Here is a 14,832-nt window from a genome sequence, read left to right as displayed (position 1 = left end):
GAATTTGTGCACCTATCTAAGCAGCACCTTTGGTGCAAAGTAGTTATTTCAGTGGCTCCTTGATTTTCTTTGTATGTATCCTGCAAAACTGCTGGAGGGAGCTCAGTAAATGAATGGTTACTTGTCATCCAGCCTTGGGAATGGCTCCATCAGTTCTCCAAAGTGCCAGTTTATTACTCATTTTACTGAGCTACGAGGCATTAATAAAACATGAAGGCTGAAGCTGACTTCGCTGCACTTGGAAATCCATGCAATATAATCACCCAGGCCTGGAAATCTCATTATTTTGCTTTCAGTTTCTCCAGGAAAACAAACATTTTGCACCAACAGAACTTACTGTTTGTGGGTTTCAGTTAGGATTCACCCTCCTGTCACACTGCCGTGCTCCCAGCAAGATACCTGCAAAAAGCAAAGACACAATCCCCAGGAATTCATTGGGAGTCTTCCTTGGAAGCACACCCAGAGAATGGTCAAATAGATCACTGTAACCAAACCCAGAATGCTGAATTCTGAGCACCACAAACCACCTGCAGGACAGGAACTTGGATGAAAAGGATCTACTTTGGTTCACTTAGGAAGGGTCAAAAGGAGTCCTGAGAGTTTACAAGCCTCTTGAACATCTTTGAATAGTCATCATTAAATGGAATAATGAGACCTGATTTATACTGTCCATTGGAATTTTCAAAAGGCTTTGGCAAATCCTTTTTTTGAGGTGACTAAGCAACCAGAAGGGGCAAGGGAAGGTGCTAACATGGGTAGAGAAAAGGATGGTACAAGTCAGTGATGGAGCCCCACAGTAGTGCCAGGGAGCTCCTTAGGGGTTTGTGCTGGATGTAAGCAGGAGAACATATTGACAAGTGACTCAGAAAACGGTGTGAGCATTCTAATCACTATTCCTGCTCATTTGCCTTTCCATTTTCCAGGATTTAATATAGAAAGGAACATTATTAACATTTACTCTGGCTTCCTTTGCGACATGAGCTGGGACGAACCCAAATTGATTGCAGATTCAAATCTAGTATCTGGGACTGAGCTAAGGCAGACCTTTTATGAAAAAAAATCTAATCTTCTTCTTAGAATTTCCTGTGACAGAGAATCTACGAGAACTTCATCATGTCAATCTAGAGGTTAGTTGCCCTCAACACGAAAAATTATTAACTTAATTCTGGCCTGGAGGCGTGAAGCTTCCAGGCAGCGTCTCTTTTGCAACTCCATCTGCTGGTGTGAGGAGTCCTCCGTGTTCAGGTCTCCACCTCTCCATGTGGGTACTTAGAGATGATTATCAAATAATTACTTACACTTCCTTTTGCTTAACCAGAAAAGATTACACTCCCAGGATCTTTTCTGTTAAAGTCTGTGGCAGTTCTTTTCCGCTGAGCGGGATCTTCATCTTGAATTTGGTGCAAACACCTGCTCCCACAAGTCCTGGGTAGAGTTTAACCACCTTTGTGAGGGTCTTCTGCACCTGGAGACCCTTCCAGCCAAGGGGAAGGGCAGGATCAGTCTCAGTCCATCCCACTCCAGTCTTGTCCCTGCTAGGAAAAGTTAAGCATTCCCTAGAACTGAGAGGGCAAACACCTGGTCTGAACCCTTTCCCTCTCCTGAACAAGTCTGAATTTCTAGAAGCAACAACAGAGTTGTGAGCTTTCCCCCCTTAGTGTTTCCATCACCACACATCTCCGAAGAAATCCTGTCACCTAATCCTGTTAAGCAGAGCCTGCAAATCCAAGGAAATGGAAGTTGTTGCTTTACTGAAATGAGGATTTGCAAAAGGTTTTGCAGAAGGGGGAAAAACAAAGAATTAACAAGCCCAGAAGTGGCTAATAACATACACAATTATTCTTGGAACAGACTTTGATCACAGGTTGTCAAGTGTCTGCTGTGACATGAAGTTGCTCTGAAGGGGGACAGCAGTGGCTTTGTTGTTGTTTAACCTGAAGTGCTCCCTCTGGGCTGGAGTGTGTCCCCACTCCAGGACGAGATGGTGGCAGTGACGGGGTGTGCTTCACTCAGCTGCTTTCTGTATGGCTGTGAACAGAGCCAGCAGAAATCAATGTTCTGTGGCAGCACAGTGGGACACACGTATCCTGGGAAACTGTGTGGACACATGGCCTGTGCCACCTCCAGCAAGGTTTTACCCAGCCCCAGAGCAGGGTGGAAGTGCAGTGTGTAGGTCCTGGGGGCCAGCCAGAGTGGGACACTGAACCTCTCTGTGCACTGGTGACTCTGCAGGGACCTTGGCCAGCCTGTGTGCCAAGCAGGGAGCAGCTGAGCCATGAGGGAAATGCTGCCAAAATCAGGTAACCCCAAATTCCCCATCGTCCCACCACACATCAGCCACGTGTGGGACTGCATGTGCTGTCACATCATCCAGAACTCTGCCAGAGAGATTGAAGCTTTTTTCCTAAAAATCCCAAAAAACAGGAGCATTTTCATTCTCCTAAATTGCAGCTGGTGAAGCAAACGCCCCTTCCCTGTTTGCCTGGTGTCCCGCAGGAAGCATCTCAGTGAAGTTGCTCCGTTGCACAGAAGATTGAAGAGCCCATCAGGCAGTAGGAGAGCACAGGAGGGAATATGATTCTGTCAGCTAACGGTTCGGGGGGAAATCAGGAAGGCCTGTCTTCTGTCCTGCTCCCAGGAATGTCTCTGCAAGTCACCTGGGACACAGCCTTGGCTGAAGACAGCCCTGGAAGCAGCATCTAGAGCTGCTGGGTGTTGCCCTGCCCCTGCACTCAGCAGCGCTGAGCAGTAACAGCTGCAGTTTCTCATTGAGTTCACCAAAAAAAGCTTCAGTACCCACAGAGGAGCCAGGTGAGGGGATCCCTCCCCCGCACAAAAACACACACACAAGGCAAATTTATTGCAGGGATGAACTGATACTATCAAGGCAACAGCCTCAAGGGTCTGCAGAGCTTTGTTTAAATCCTCACGCAAAGGTCAGCAGAGTGTTGAAAACAAATGAAAGCAGAGGCTGTGAAAATCAATCCGTGGGGAGTCCCTGAGTGGGCTCTGGGAATGCACGGGGGGGAAGGGCTGGGCACTCTGCTGCCTTCTCTTCAGCTCGAGGAGCATCCCAGAATTTGGCATTGTTTCACCAGGATGGCAGTGGGGAGGAGGAAGTCTTAGTTTGTCCTTGGCCTGAGAACCAGGGAGGTGCGTGGAGGATGGAATGAATTAGCACAAGGTGAAGGGCATTCAGGAAGGGCAGGCACAGGTAAGGAAACGCAGAATGAACCTTCTGCCTCCCTCCTCCTGCCTTTGCTGGGTATTTCATCTTTGCCACGTGAACAGCACCAGCACCTTCTTTTATTAGGAAGTCCAAATCTCATTTTATTATTAACCACTTGAGTAATACATTGCCTCCTAAACTAGCATTTAAAAGAGAGGGAAAAGCACATTTTCTCTCGTTTTTTTGTTTTGTTTTTTTTTTTTTTTTTTTTTTTTTTTGTTTTTTGTTTTTTGTTTTGTTTTGGGTTTTTTTCTCTCCACATGCAACCTTCTTGTTTACAAAGTCAGCAGGTTTTACTTTATCTTTCAAAGGAAGGAAGTTCCCTTTTGGTAAAGATAAGGGGTTCAGAATGTCAGCTTAGATAGTTGGGATGAAGAATGACCACAAAGCAGCTTATAATGGAAGTTCAGCTTGTCCTTAACAGTGGTGTTGCAGCACAACTTCGTCATGCAGAGCAGACAATTCTCCCCTTGCCCTCTTCCCGGGTTCTCATGGAGCTCTGCCCTCCTCTTCTGCTTTGGATCCACTCTCCTCTGTCTTTTCCCTGCTCAACTCCTCTCACCAAAGCTTTCTCTGAACCTAAACAAGCAAAAAGCAAGCAGCTCGTAGCTGGCATTTGTTTTCCTCTGCTGCCATATTCTGTTCTCTGCTGGACTTTGACACCAGCAGGATTTTCTGTAACCTCTGTAATTAAACAACAGCAACAAATGACACACAGAGGCCCAGATTTGATCCAGAATTGAAGGCAAAGTTTGATCAGCACAAGCACAAATGTGCATGTGTAGACACAGACAGGAGCAAACTGCAGGGAATAACCTTGGATTTAGGATAACCACGAGACCTTTCTGGTGCTGAGTGGGCTACAGGCAGTGCCACCCGAGGGCGGGGTTCTACAGCAACACCAGACAGAGCAGGCCTGTATTTTAATCTCAGAACTATTTGCAGCCTTATCAGGTGAAGCCTTTTCCCTTTCCTTTCCTTATCTGCTGGCTCCTGAGGTGCTGGGCAGTGCTGACACTGCTGCTGAGCCACACACCTGGTGGTGGCACAAATCCTCCTTTCCCTGCAGGATGAGGGGATGGAGCAGGACTCAGGCTGGCCTAACCTGTTTGCTTGTTTGTAGAGGATGTGCTTGTGCCAATAAGAACAAAATGCAGGCAGAAAAAAATACTCTGTGTCCCTTGGCTGTGTTTTCATGGCAGTGAAGCTCTACTCCACTGAAGTTAGGGAGTGGGAAAGATAGCTCCTGAGAATCCTCTGTGGGCACCATGGTGGGCTGTGTGTATGGTATAATTGCTGAGAATCCTCTGTGGGCACCATGGTGGGGTATCTCTATGGGATAACTGCTGAGAATCCTCTGTGGGCACCATGGTGGGCTGTGTGTGTATGGGATAACTGCTGAGAATCCTCTGTGGGCACCATGGTGGGGTATCTATATGGGATAACTGCTGAGAATCCTCTGTGGGCACCATGGTGGGGTATCTCTATGGGATAACTGCTGAGAATCCTCTGTGGGCACCATGGTGGGGTGTGTGTGTATGGGATAACTGCTGAGAATCCTCTGTGGGCACCATGGTGGGCTGTGTGTATGGTATAACTGCTGAGAATCCTCTGTGGGCACCATGGTGGGGTATCTCTATGGGATAACTGCTGAGAATCCTCTGTGGGCACCATGGTGGGCTGTGTGTGTATGGGATAACTGCTGAGAATCCTCTGTGGGCACCATGGTGGGGTATCTATATGGGATAACTGCTGAGAATCCTCTGTGGGCACCATGGTGGGGTATCTATATGGGATAACTGCTGAGAATCCTCTGTGGGCACCATGGTGGGCTGTGTGTGTATGGGATAACTGCTGAGAATCCTCTGTGGGCACCATGGTGGGGTATCTCTATGGGATAACTGCTGAGAATCCTCTGTGGGCACCATGGTGGGGTATCTCTATGGGATAACTGCTGAGAATCCTCTGTGGGCACCATGGTGGGCTGTGTGTGTATGGGATAACTGCTGAGAATCCTCTGTGGGCACCATGGTGGGCTGTGTGTGTATGGGATAACTGCTGAGAATCCTCTGTGGGCACCATGGTGGGCTGTGTGTGTATGGGATAACTGCTGAGAATCCTCTGTGGGCACCATGGTGGGCTGTGTGTGTATGGGATAACTGCTGAGAATCCTCTGTGGGCACCATGGTGGGCTGTGTGTGTATGGGATAACTGCTGAGAATCCTCTGTGGGCACCATGGTGGGCTGTGTGTGTATGGGATAACTGCTGAGAATCCTCTGTGGGCACCATGGTGGGCTGTGTGTGTATGGGATAACTGCTGAGAATCCTCTGTGGGCACCATGGTGGGCTGTGTGTGTATGGGATAACTGCTGAGAATCCTCTGTGGGCACCATGGTGGGGTATCTATATGGGATAACTGCTGAGAATCCTCTGTGGGCACCATGGTGGGCTGTGTGTGTATGGGATAACTGCTGAGAATCCTCTGTGGGCACCATGGTGGGGTATCTCTATGGGATAACTGCTGAGAATCCTCTGTGGGCACCATGGTGGGGTATCTCTATGGGATAACTGCTGAGAATCCTCTGTGGGCACCATGGTGGGCTGTGTGTGTATGGGATAACTGCTGAGAATCCTCTGTGGGCACCATGGTGGGCTGTGTGTGTATGGGATAACTGCTGAGAATCCTCTGTGGGCACCATGGTGGGCTGTGTGTGTATGGGATAACTGCTGAGAATCCTCTGTGGGCACCATGGTGGGCTGTGTGTGTATGGGATAACTGCTGAGAATCCTCTGTGGGCACCATGGTGGGCTGTGTGTGTATGGGATAACTGCTGAGAATCCTCTGTGGGCACCATGGTGGGCTGTGTGTGTATGGGATAACTGCTGAGAATCCTCTGTGGGCACCATGGTGGGCTGTGTGTGTATGGGATAACTGCTGAGAATCCTCTGTGGGCACCATGGTGGGGTATCTATATGGGATAACTGCTGAGAATCCTCTGTGGGCACCATGGTGGGGTGTCTGGGAGGGACAATGGTAACAGGCTTCTGCTTGGAGCTCTTCTACTTCAAGTGTGCTGACCAAGCTTGGGTTTACTGCTTGGCTGTTTTCACATGTCCAGGGATATTGAGTCAGAATGGAAATGCCTTGAGGTTGTTCTCCCAAATCCTGAATTCTTGCTGCCTGCCTGAAAAAGTGAATCTTGCAGAATCATGCCTGGTATCCATCATTGTGTCAGTTCCCCCCCTACTAATATTTTAACCTGTTTGATAATTTAAAACAAATTTGACAGAGGGATTTTGCCTCTAAGTGAGTATCTTCCTACATATTTATGGAGGTAGGTGGCTGGAGTAAAGAGAGAATTCCTCCTGAGTCACAGCATTATAGAATTAGAGGATAATTTAGGTTGGAAGGGATCTCTGAGAATCTTCTGCTCAAAGCTGCTGCTCATTGCACCAGCATCAATAAATGAGCAGACGCTGGAGGATCTACATGCTGTGGATTATGGGGAGAAGGTTTGTGTTGAATTCTTCACACTGGATATGGGAGACTCCACTCACAAAGAATTGCTTTTATGGCTATTTGGCTTGCAGAGCATCTTGTTTCTAATTAGTCTCCTCTTTCAAATTTTTCAATCTCCTGCCTGGCTTCAGCCAATGGAGGAAGGGAGGCAATGCTGAGGTACATCCCCGAGGGTTATGAGTTCCTAAATCAGAGCTGTACAAGTGCCTGACTGGGGGCTATGGCTGTGAAACTTTGGGTTGGAAATGTGATGTTGAGTTGGATTAACTTCTTCTGAGAAAAACAGAGGTTTCAAGTGAGCCCAGACAGAATGCAGCTCACCAAGAGCAGAGTCTGCACTTGCCAGGGCTGGAGGCTGCCATGACAGCTGTGGGAGCAGTAGCACATTTGCCATCCAGCCCAGCACTGGCTGACCATCCAGAATAGCACAGTGGATGCAGACAGGAGATACATCAGCAGGACAGGCTCCAGAGAGCAGGATCCATTATTGTCTGGGAGGCTGCAGCTCATTAAATGCTGCTGAAAGACACTATTTTGAGAAGGACTCCTTTGATAAGCACTGAGCTGATCCAGTTGGAGCAAACCTCTCCCTGCTGTCTGAACCCTCTCCTGAATAACTACAGATCAGGGGAGAAAAATAAGCTAGTGTTCTGTTTTTAAATGGAAATTTGATGGAATATATTTTTGGAAGGCAAATTTTGTTGAAGTCCAAGATATGAGCTCAATATGAGCATTTCACTGTGAGTATTGGAGAATTCATTGGTAGAGTTTAGATGGAACTTTGTAAGCTAATTGTGACTAAATCATGGAGCTGCTGTAATCTCAGCAGCTCCTCTGAGCTCTGTCATTTCTCTTCCTTACAGCTCCAGCAGTGGTTACCTGGCTCTGTTTTCCTATTTCTAGGAAGGTTCCTATTCTCCAAGGGGAATGTTAAAGGTCAGGTGGCAAGATGCTCGTGCTAACCACTCTGTTCTTAGCTGGGGTTTTCAGCTGCTTGCTCCAGTGAGGATTACCAGCTTTTGCAAAACATCCTGGAAATCTCAGAGGCTTATTTGCTGCAGAGTCTGGGAATTCTTTCCATAGCCACCAAGATGAATTTTTGGATAACGTGTCCATTTTGCAGTCGGGTGGCAAAGCAGTTTATTGGTTGTCAGCACATTCCCAGCAACCCCCTCACACTGTAGACAAGTATTCACTGGATTTATTTACCCCGGGAAGCTGCAGTTAATATTGCTTCCCAAGCACTTCCTGGGAGCAGCTTTTCCACCCTGTTCCTATCTCAGCTCCGGCTCTGCCTCCCGTGCCCGGCTCTGCACTCCGCCGTCGCCGGGGATCTGTTCAGCGTCTCCGAGCGCCCACTGATGGACTTTGAACCGTTCTGCCTCAAAACTCACTGCAACTTTTCCTCCTTCCATCCTGACAGCAGCTCTGGGGGATCCTCCCTGGCTGTCCCGTGCCCAGATCCCAGCGTCCAGACATGGATCTGCCTTCCCATTGCTCAGCTGGTTCCTTTAGCCAGCCTGGTGCCCTCTGGGCTTTAAATCAGCCCGGGGGTGTGTTCCAGTCCCCACCCTGCAGCTCCTGGAAGGAACACGGAGAGCAGGAGGGAAGCCCAGGCTGCATTTCAATGAGTGCAGTGTGACAGCACACCTGGGTGAGGAATAGGGCCAAGGGTGAGTGAAGATTTGTGTATTTATCACGATTTCTTCTTCATCATCTCCCAGCTATGACAGAACCTGCAGAGGCAGCAAGTGCAGCCTCTCCCACCGAAACTCCAAGGCAGAATTTCCCTGGTTTGTAGTGTTGAATATTTCATGAGTTTCAAATGCCAATTATGAGTTACCTGCTGCCTGCTAGGAACAATAGGCAGCTTTGAAAGGATTTGTTCCCATTCTTCCAAGCCCTGCCACATGTTTAGTGACTCCTTTTTTACCCCAGAATCCAGAGGCTCAAGTGTGATGATGAGAACTCTCACCCAAGCAAAGGTGGGCCTAAAAGACCAGCTGTTTCTGTACCCTGAGCCACAGGATATCAGTTCTTATGGCTCTCAGTCTATTCTTCTGTAGACTTTGGCTCATTTGGAATGGGATTTTTCACATTTGCAGTGTAGCACTGGATTTTAATCAAAATACCATATATATGTACATATATATGTATATAAATATATAAAAAGATATAAATATAGAATAATATATTTATAAATGTATAAATATATATATGAATATAAGCTGGCAAAAATCCTTAAGAAACAAACAAATCATTGGCTGCTTCACCTGCATTCTCCCCACTAAATCCATTCCCTTCGTATCTGTGCCAAGTCTCTTGGAGCAGTAGTGACAAATATTGTTAAAAAGGAGATCATTTCCCTCAAAACCAGTTCTGCCTTTTCCTGACAAGTGGCTTCTCCATCCCCCTTTGAAGGAACTGTGCAGCCAGTGATATGCCAGACATATTCTAAAAATCTGCCTCTAAAGGTGCATTTGCTGCCATGGGAAGCACTGCCATGGCAATAATTCCATCTCTGATAATGGCAATAAATTCCATCTCTGATAATGGTTTCATACCATTAGACAAGGATAATTCCCATCCTCTACACTCAGTTCTTGGAAGGCTCTCAAGTAAAAATACCATTACTTTGAAGTTCTCTCAACGCAAAATTGTCACTATATTTTAAGGAGTTGAGAAATTCCTTTGAGTTTGGTGACCTGGAACTGCTGGAGCCAAGTTTTTAGAAGTGTTAAGGAACCCACAGTTGGGGACAGAGGTGCACAAGGAGGCACCTTCTGGATTTAGCACTTGGGAGGATTCCACAAGCCCACAGCGCTCCCTTGGATTCATCTTTATTACAGAGAGATGTAAAGGTGGCTGTGGGCTGTAGATGAGGGGTTCCATATGTGATGTATGGGCTGGGCAGTGCCAGGCTCCCGGGCACAGGGATATATCCATCCCTCTGCAGTGGTGCAGTGTGTGCCCACAGCCCAGCCTCTGCTCCCCATCCTTTCTGTTCTCCTGCACAAGGGATGGAGAACACTTCTGCTGGGTGCCCTGTGCCCTAGGGCTGGGAGAGAGCCTGATCCCATCACCAAATCAGGGAGAACCTGACCCCATCACCAAATCACTCAGGGAGAGCCTGATCCCATCACCAAATCAGAGAGAACCTGATCCCCATCACCAAATCAGGGAGAACCTGACCCCATCACCAAATCACTCAGGGAGGGCCTGATCCCGTCACCAAATCAGGGAGAACTTGATCCCCATCACCAAATCAGGGAGAACTTGATCCCCATCATGAAATCAGAGAGAACCTGATCCCAACACCAAATGAGGCACAGCAATCCCAGCCAGGCCAGGGAATGGTGGGGCATTTTCTCAGTGCCAGGCAGAACACCTCTAGCTGAGAGAGGACAAACAGCTTGGTTCCTTGAGCACGTCCTTTCCTGCTCTGTCATCCCCTGCGAACACGAGGGACTATGCTTAAGAAGCTGCATCAGTTTCACATGTTGTGCACCTTATTAATCAAAACACATCCTTTTGGAAGGCAGTTGATTGCAGCTGAGGCACAGAAGTGCTTACACCTCAGCATCCCTGGTGCCTGGAGGAGGGAAGAAAAACGGGGAAAAGACCTTTAGTGCTCTCCCCTGGCTTAGTTCACGTTATCTAATCTACAGGAGCATTGGAAAAATGAAATTTATTTCCACACCAAAGCTCATTCTATTAGAAATTATGATGAAAACAACAATATTAAATGATATTTGCACTGTAGAGTATTTGGAATGAGTCACAGGCAGTCTGGCTGTGCCAGGAGGTGGGAGGAGAAGAGGAGCAGGTAGAACACATGGGAGAAAGGACTCGGGAGAGAGCAAGGGAGAGGCAAACAAAGGTGAGGAAACATGTGCTGTGTGTGTGCTCGGTGAAGTCACTGCTGAGCAGCATTTCCTTGCCGTGGAGCCGCAGGGACATGCTGCTGCTCTGCATGGCACAGTCACCTCTGGCCAGTGGCTCCTGCAAGGCGAAAGGGAAATCTTCGCTCCCGAAAGCAGAAGCACGGGGGTGAGGTGGGGATTTCCTCCTGCCTGCCGTGGGCATTCCTTGCCTGTGCTCAGCCTCCCTCCCTGCGCAGTTCACGTGGTTCCCTTCTCCTGGCAGGTAGGATTTGCGATGTCTGAAACAACAAACATTCTAGAAAGCCTCGGATGTCGAATCTCTGCAAAAATACACATCGAAATCTCTCATCTGGCCAAACAGATGCCTTATTTTACTCCATAGATTTCAGAGGTTTGGCACTAGGAACGACCTGAACCACTTTATCAGTCTAGGAGCTTTTTATACAGAATAAGCAGCCATTCCCAAAGAAGCACAGGCAGAGATGATTGCCACCTCTTTCCCTCTTTTTCTCTAGGAAAACCCTGCTAACTATCGAAAGGTGAGGAAATGCCTGATTGCATGGGCCTCTGTCAGAGGTGGGTAGCAGCGAGGGGCAGCAGGATTGGCAGCCGGAGCTGTTTCCCGGAGCAGTCTCCGCGGGCAGCGCTGACTCAGGAGCCCCGTGGGAAGTGGGGTTCCCCCGCCGCGGGGAGAGCCCACGCTGCCAGCCCAGCCTCCCGCAGCCCAGCGGCGGAGCTCCCCCAGATGCTTGTATTTATTCGCTTTTCGATGACTTCTCCAGATCCGACCCCGCGCGAGAGCAATAGCACCCACAGCCAGGGAAAAAGGGGTCCTTCCAAAGACGCTGCAGACGGGGGCAAAGGCAGCGTGTTCCCGGCAGGCAAACTTCTGCTGGGGAACACAGGCACTCCCGAGCCCCTGCTTTGCATGCGAGTGAGATTTTCAAGGTGAACCGCTGGTTTTCCTTGAGACTCGGGTTCTCCCCACAAAACCCCCCGTTGCCTTCAGCAGCAAACCTGCCCTCAGCAGCCACACCTCGGGGCGGAGCAGGGAGCGCCCGCATCCGAGAGAAAAAAAAAGGAATATTCTCGCTCGTATTTATTTACTTTGTCATGTTTACGGTGCTGCTGTTGAGAAGCTGGCGGCGGCCCGGCGGTGGTGGCCGCTGAGGCGGGGCGGGCCCGGTGCCCGCAGCGCCCGGGGCGCGGTGCCCGCGGCGGCACAGCCCCGCGGTTGCCGGGCGTTGCCCCTTTAAGAAGCCCGGGTGCTGTCTCAGGTAGGCAGAGCCTGAGCGCTGTAGTCGCTCCTATGGCAACCCAATAGAATGGGATCGCTTCATGAATATTCCCAGGAGCAGGGGCTGCATGAGGAATAAGTGATGACAGTGATGTAAGCAAGCAGTGGCCGCTGCAGGTTGCAGTTCATTGTGTTATTGGCCGGCAGGTTGAGGAGTTTTCGGCTGGAGCTTCGCTTTCCGGATGATGTCTGCCCGCCGGGAGCCACGGCACATTTGCATCTCGAAGCCAACATGGCAAGGCGGCTGCTGCCGCCGCTGCCGCCCTCCCTCGCCTTCCAGCCAGAAGTGTGTGGCTCTCCTCTAGACTTCTTGCCCACTGCTCAGCATCTGAGCAGACAGGGATTGCAGTAACGCTCACCGAGGGGAGACAAGCAGCAAGTAGCCAAATCGGGACAACGGAGGAGAAGGGGGAGCCTTTTGCCTTCCCTCTTTTTTTTTTTTCTCTCTTTTTTTTTCCCTCTCCTTCCCTTCCCTTCTGGATGCAGAGCCTGTGTTTTGATGCAGAGCCTGTGGATGCCACAGCCCGGTAAGGCGATGACACGCCAGTCCCCGGTCCCCCGTGCCCCGTGAGCCGGGGGCAGGGGCCTGGGGGCAGTGCCGCTTCCCCTCGCTGGGCAGAGCCGGGGGGTCTCTCCCTGTCCCCGAGCAGCAGCAGCAGCAGCGGCGGCCATGGACAAGCTGCCCCCCTCCATGCGCAAGAGGCTCTACAGCCTGCCCCAGCAGATCGGACCCAAGGCGTCGATCATGGACGAGGAGGATGACAGCGACAAGGACACCCGCAGGAAAAGCATCAGGCTCAAGCCGCTGCCTTCGCCCTCTGCTGGGAGCACCCGGGCCCTCGGGGGAGACCCCGGCCGAGGGGGAGACCCCGGCCTGCTGGAGACCGAGGCCGGCGGCAAGGGCGCCAAGACCAGCACCAACGGGGACTGCCGCCGCTTCAAAGGGAGCCTGTCCTCGCTCACCAGCAGGCACCTCCACGACGCGGCCGAGGAGAAGCGGCTCATCGGCGGCGAGGGGGAGCCGGCCTCTCCCGGGGAGGACAAGAGCCCCCCCGGCAGCGGGGAGCCGGAGCAGGGGCTGCCTGTGCCCCCACCGCCCGCCTCGCCCCCGGAGCCCCAGCAGCCGCCCCCCCGGGCCTGCTCCTCCACCTCCATCAAAGTGGAGGGAGGTGCGGGGTGCGACCAGATCACCCCAGATGAGGAGCAGAGGCTTGGCCAGGCCGGTTTCATGCAGAGGCAGTTCGGGGCCATGCTCCAGCCGGGGGTCAACAAATTCTCCTTGAGGATGTTTGGCAGCCAGAAGGCCGTGGAGAGGGAGCAGGAAAGAGTTAAGTCTGCCGGGTTCTGGATCATCCATCCCTACAGCGACTTCAGGTACACCCCCCCCTTTCCCGGCTCGCTCCGAACTAGCTGGCCTGCCCCTTCCCATGCCACCTCCTGCACAGGGCACCCACCCCGGCAGAACTTTCCCGGGTCATTTCCTAGCCAGAGCAGCTGCAGGACACAGCCGAGATCTGCTCCACTCAAACACGCGGCAGGTTTCATTTACATTTCACCTTAATTTTAGTGTCCTCCACACTCCTAGTAATCTTAAATTGTTTTAAAACCAATTGTCTTTGGGTTTTTATAATGGAAAGGCTCTCTTTAAGTTCTTTGTAAATGGGGAAAAACTGTTCCCACCTGATGCACAACTCTAGACTAAAAGTGTGGTGTCTGATGTTAACTAGTCCTGCATCTCTATGGATGCTCTGCCTGATTGATGCTTCACACCTCCGAGTCCTCTCCCTGCTCCTTCCCGAGAGTTAGGCAGGGATGTTGCTACTGTTGCTGCTGTGTAGGCGTCTTACTGCAGCATGGCTTGTCAGGAACCGGGATGTGCAGGGATGGCAGCGCTCATTAACAAGGTTCTTAACAGAGAAAGAGCCTCTTTTGCATCTGTACAGCCTCATTTGCAAAATTAGTTTGGCTTGAGAATAGTTAACACTGACTTTGCCAAAGTAATGGCTTGTTCTCACTCCACAGCAACATTTCTGTGGAGGCTAATAAGGAAATGAACTTGGAAACCCTAGAGCCGGTTTTTGTAAAGTCTTGTATAGCAGAGGGGCTGTGTTTGGGTATTTCTGAGCAAAGTATCGTCTGCTGCACAGGTGAACTGTCCTCTGCAATATGTATGTAAAGCACTGCAATCAATAATTAATTACTGAGTGCAATCAATGGCTAAGGTTTATTGCTTCAACTTTAATTACAACGGGCTTACATCTCACATTTAAAAGCACACAGGAGAAGATTATTATTCAAACATATCTTGGTCACAGGACATGATTTTATTGAATTTGTGGGCTCTGCAAGGAACCTTGATGATTCCCAAAAATACAGTTAGCGAGATAATTGCAGGAAGGAGTTTTGGGGTGGATTTGGCCTCCCAAAGGCAGGAATGACAAACCTCTTGACACCAGCTATTAGGGATTTAGCAAGCAGCCCACACGCTTAGTGGATTCAGCACTGGCACTGACCAGATTCCTTGATATTTGCTTGGATTAACAAATGTTATTAGAAGGCTCTGTGAGTTGGAGGACTGCACTGTCATTTAAATTCAGTGCATTCAAGTGTCCCAAGCACACAGCTGACTGAGCTTAGGAGGGTTTCCAGCAGCTACAGCATGATGCAGAGTCCTTGCAAGCACAGCCTTACCCAATCCCACACTGGAACCAGGGGAAAATTGCCTCCCAGCGAGACTGACCAAGTAATAGCTCCCAAACAGTGAAATGTGAGAATGAGGAGCTTTCAAAAGAGCAAAACCAGGTTCATACTCTTGGCTGTATTTGCAGTATTTGCTGTGAGTCTGGAGTTTACCTGCTGTGTTTTCTTAGGTTATTCTAGCAAGGCGTGCTCTGCGTGTCG

At 50.0% G+C, this 14,832-nt stretch overlaps 1 protein-coding gene across 1 annotated transcript in view; it reads left to right on the top strand.

The window, feature by feature from the left end:
- The first annotated feature begins 12,083 nt into the window (after nucleotides 1–12,083).
- HCN4 (hyperpolarization activated cyclic nucleotide gated potassium channel 4) overlaps nucleotides 12,084–14,832 on the top strand; it is a 99,860-nt gene continuing 97,111 nt past the window's right edge. The window contains exon 1 of the mRNA XM_066328692.1: nucleotides 12,084–13,305. Coding sequence (XP_066184789.1) covers nucleotides 12,602–13,305 — 704 coding nt within the window. The 5' untranslated portion in view covers nucleotides 12,084–12,601. The remainder of the gene's footprint in view (nucleotides 13,306–14,832) is intronic.

The sequence above is a fragment of the Sylvia atricapilla genome, chromosome 13 (assembly GCF_009819655.1).
Source record: "Sylvia atricapilla isolate bSylAtr1 chromosome 13, bSylAtr1.pri, whole genome shotgun sequence".
Taxonomy (NCBI): Eukaryota; Metazoa; Chordata; class Aves; order Passeriformes; family Sylviidae; genus Sylvia; species Sylvia atricapilla.
The sequence above is the reverse complement of the archived record's forward strand: the minus strand, read 5'-3'. Positions and strand labels throughout refer to the sequence as shown.